At 48.5% G+C, this 4,603-nt stretch overlaps 1 protein-coding gene across 1 annotated transcript in view; it reads right to left on the bottom strand.

The window, feature by feature from the left end:
- stx3b (syntaxin 3b) overlaps positions 1-3,961 on the bottom strand; it is a gene marked incomplete at both ends in the record, with an annotated part of 15,178 nt that extends 11,217 nt beyond the window's left edge. Inside the window, one exon of the mRNA XM_084450810.1 lies at positions 3,932-3,961. Coding sequence (XP_084306936.1) covers positions 3,932-3,961 — 30 coding nt within the window. The remainder of the gene's footprint in view (positions 1-3,931) is intronic.
- Positions 3,962-4,603: the final 642 nt, after the last annotated feature.

The following is a 4,603-nucleotide window of genomic DNA, read 5'->3' as shown; positions in this document are numbered from 1 at the left end:
GACACTGCGAGCCTCTTTTTATTGACAGGTCCAAAGCTTTTGATACCATGGATCATGACCTTCTGATATCATGATCAGGTCACAGCTTGTTCACACTGGGTTCTCTCTCCATGCTGTAGGTTGGTTTGTCAGGTACCTGACAGAGAGAGACCAGCCTGCCCAGTTTGAGGGTCTTACAGAGAGAGCCCAGTTTGAGGGTCTTCCAGAGAGAGACCAGGCCCAGTTTGAGGGTCTCACAGAGAGAGCCCAGTTTGAGGGTCTCACAGAGAGAGCCCAGTTTGAGGGTCTCACAGAGAGAGCCCAGTTTGAGGGTCTTCCAGAGAGAGCCCAGTTTGAGGGTCTTCCAGAGAGAGCCCAGGCCCAGTTTGAGGGTCTCACAGAGAGAGCCCAGTTTGAGGGTCTCACAGAGAGAGACCAGGCCCAGTTTGAGGGTCTCACAGAGAGAGCCAGGCCCAGTTTGAGGGTCTCACAGAGAGAGCCAGGCCCAGTTTGAGGGTCTTACAGAGAGAGACCAGGCCCAGTTTGAGGGTCTCACAGAGAGAGCCCAGTTTGAGGGTCTTACAGAGAGAGACCAGGCCCAGTTTGAGGGTCTCACAGAGAGAGCCCAGGCCCAGTTTGAGGGTCTCACAGAGAGAGCCCAGTTTGAGGGTCTCACAGAGAGAGACCAGTTTGAGGGTCTTACAGAGAGAGCCCAGGCCCAGTTTGAGGGTCTTACAGAGAGAGACCAGGCCCAGTTTGAGGGTCTTACAGAGAGAGCCCAGGCTACCCAGAAAAGTATGTGCAAAATGTATCTCCATTTTTATGCAGATGATGCTGTTATTTATTGTTGGGCAGCTATCCTCAATAAAGCTTTGGAGTGTTTGCAAAATGCTTTCAACAGTGCAAGCTCAGCTTGATCAACTGACGCTTGTCCTGAAAGATGATAAAAACAAACGTATGCAGTTTTAAAACTGGGTTAAATGGTAAATGGACTGCACTTATATAGCGCTTTTCGTCCTTAGCGGCACTCAAAGCGCTTTACAATGGCCTCTCATTCACCCATTCACACACACATTCACACACCAATGGAGGCAGCTGCCATGCAAGGTGCTAACCTGCTCATTGGGAGCAATTTAAATAAGAGTTCAGGTCATTGTCTTCATATATGTTGTATACTGTTTATCATTACATACTGAGTCCTCAATCATCCCTGTATATTATACTCTGCTCTGTCAGCACGGTGGCTTAGTCTCTGGTATGTTTTTATCTATAAATTCCATTCTAGGAAGACTCCCTGTTATTTATCTGTCTTGCTGTCCCAAAAAACATGGCACTTCTACTTTTAATAGCCTGCAGAATGGACTTAAACTCCAGGGCCTAGTTAGTCTCACTGAATTTGAAGGCATTATAAAGTCTGTGGAATCTGAGACTGTTTTAACTGATAATATGGCTGTATTTTTCCCCTGCTCTTTTGTTGTATTGCACCTTGATCTCAGCTGTTGTCTTGTTGTGTGTTGTGTGTTGTGTGTTGCGTCTGCAGCTAGCCCATATGATCTCAGCTGTTGTCTTGGTGTGAGTTGTGTGTTGTGTGTTGTGTGTTGTGTGTTGTGTGTTGCGTCTGCAGCTAGCCCATATGACCTCAGCTGTTGTCTGGATGTGAGTTGTGTGTTGTGTGTTGTGTGTTGTGTGTTGTGTGTTGTGTGTTGTGTGTTGCGTCTGCAGCTAGCCCATATGCACCGCCGCCCTGCTTGGCCAGGTCTCTCTTGTAAAGAGATTTTAATCTCAATGATAATCATATTGTTATGTCTTTCAGTATTTAATCCAGCAGTGCCCCTCGGTTTCTTCCACTTGGTTTATCACTGGAATCATTAGACAAGACAAGACAGACAGACAGACAGACAGGCAGACAGGCAGGCAGGCAGGCAGGCAGGCAGGCAGGCAGGCAGGCAGGCAGACAGACAGACAGGCAGACAGACAGACGGACAGACAGACAGACAGACAGACAGACAGACAGACAGACAGACAGGCAGGCAGGCAGGCAGGCAGGCAGACAGGCAGGCAGGCAGACAGACAGGCAGGCAGACAGACAGACAGACAGAGAGAAAAGCAGACAAGTAGATGGGCAGATTCACAAACAGACAGACAGGCAGGCAGACAGACAGACAGACAGACAGACAGACAGACAGGCAGGCAGGAAGACAGATAAGTAGATATGCTGATGATTAGATGATACTATAGGTCCCGTTAAAACAGATTCAGGATCAGCTTAACCTGCTGTGACCTCTAGCAGGGGGTCTGCAGAGACACAAGGTATCAGAGAACTACTGGACTGTATAAATCTGGGGGGGAGGGTAAGAGAGGAGAGGAAGAGAGAGGGAGGGAGAGAGAGAGAGAGAGAGAGGGAGAGAGAGAGAGAGAGAGAGAGAGAGAGAGAGAGAGAGAGAGAGAGAGAGAGAGAGAGACTGCAGCATAGAGAAGGACTGAACCAGAACATATGAAACTTAATATGCACTTTTGATTTTATTCTGGATGAGACCGGTTCTGAAGGACTGGACAGTGCTGGGGAATGTCACAGACTGGCCTGGAGAGAGGCTGGGCTGGTCAAACAGCTATTTATCCTAATGGGGGCTGACCAGTTTGGAGAAACAGAGATCAGAGAACGTATGCTCTGTTTGTAGGACAGAGAATTGACCGTGAAGTGAGTAAACTCAAGACCGGAGAATGATTGGCTGAGTAGGCTAGGCTACCCAGAGGCCCGCTAAACCCGTTGCTTCCTGGTTCAGACATGTCAGCTGACCTGGTCACGCACCTAGCAACCATACAGCCCCACCAACAAGTTAAACATTAGATGGAGAGCACGAGACGTGGTACATGGCCTCAAGTCTTATGCTATGATAATGGACCCCACAAATGAACCAGACCAGTTTGCAATATACTTCCCTCGAGGCAGGAAGGCAAAGTCACTAAAGAAACACCTGGCGTTTCACAAACTGCCTCTTGCAAATATTTGGCCAACAGGCAACACATCCCTGTTCATACACCTGAAAACGCTGCATCACGCAACAGGACACCTACCAGTCTTTACATCACACCTTAACACCGAACTAGGCCAGACAATGGCAACGTCACCGACTAGTATTAGTACCTCTAATACTCCTAATAGGTCTAATAAAAGGATTGCATGATCACAGTAGCATATGCTTTAGAGGCCTAAAGGAGAATGGACTATTATATAGAGCGCACGATGACGCAACCCAGACATGACTGGTGACACCTGTGACACCGTCACCTTTCCCTCTACATCCTGGACGGTCCAACACAGCAGGACCTCAATCTCACCAACAGAACCACCTTTCCCTCTACATCCTGGACGGTCCAACAGGACCTCAATCTCACCAACAGAATCACCTTTCCCTCTACATCCTGGACGGTCCAGCACAGCAGGACCTCAATCTCACCAACAGAACCACCTTTCCCTCTACATCCTGGACGGTCCAGCACAGCAGGACCTCAATCTCACCAACAGAACCACCTTTCCCTCTACATCCTGCACGGTCCAACAGGACTTCAATCTGACCAACAGAACCACCTTTCCCTCTACATCCTGGACGGTCCAGCACAGCAGGACCTCAATCTCACCAACAGAACCACCTTTCCCTCTACATCCTGGACGGTCCAACAGGACCTCAATCTCACCAACAGAACCACCTTTCCCTCTACATCCTGGACGGTCCAGCACAGCAGGACCTCAATCTCACCAACAGAACCAAAAACAAACATTCAACTAGGCCTCTCATTTGAAGACAAACTAGGACCTTTCTTCCCAAATAGTCCTTGTTTATTGTTATTCCCTCATAACTAGATCTGATAGGCTCCGCCCCCGTCTCTCGCATAATGACATTATTATAAAGTGTTTATAAACCCTTATAAAGTGTTTATAAACCCCGCTTACCGCTCGGAGTTGATCCAGTCGATCCTTCATCTTCCCGTTAATTGAAAAAAAATGTAGAGGCTACAATCTAAAAGGAATAGGCCTGTAGAGAACAGATAGGTGTCTAAAAACCCAGTCTTCAAACTGTGAATTCCTCAGCCAGCTGGAAGGCTGTTGATCTGATCCCACCGCCAGTGAGACAAGCAACTCCCCCAAAGTCTATAAGGTTCTTCTTGAAGGTGACTTGTTCCCCGCTGCCGAATCGATTATTTTTCCACCGGTTTTCCATACAATATGGCTGCTGGGGTCAAATCCCGTAGGGTTTTCCGCTAAATCTCTTCGCTCGGGGGATTAAAACAGCAGTTGTGTACAGCCGGAATAATCTCTCTCTCTCTCTCTCTCTCTCTCTCTCTCTCTGACCCGCAGTTATCATGCGAAAACGCACTTTCCTGCCCACGCATGCGCACGGGACGCAGAGTGCCCACTTGTCACGCCTCGGCCAGTGGAGACTAGTTTACCTGCGCAAAAGGTTCCCAGTGCCCGATCTGATCCACCTGGGTGTTTTATGACCTGCTCAAGTTCCCAGCAAACACGCAACGTCAGGGAGACGTTCAGATCATGTCTTAATAACGTCCGTCGGTCCAGAACCCCATTTGTACGTCTGCTGGACCCCTCAATATTCAAACGTCTGGC

The sequence above is a fragment of the Borostomias antarcticus genome (assembly GCF_949987555.1).
Source record: "Borostomias antarcticus genome assembly, chromosome: 16".
In the NCBI taxonomy this organism is placed as follows: domain Eukaryota; kingdom Metazoa; phylum Chordata; class Actinopteri; order Stomiiformes; family Stomiidae; genus Borostomias; species Borostomias antarcticus.
The sequence above is the reverse complement of the archived record's forward strand: the minus strand, read 5'-3'. Positions and strand labels throughout refer to the sequence as shown.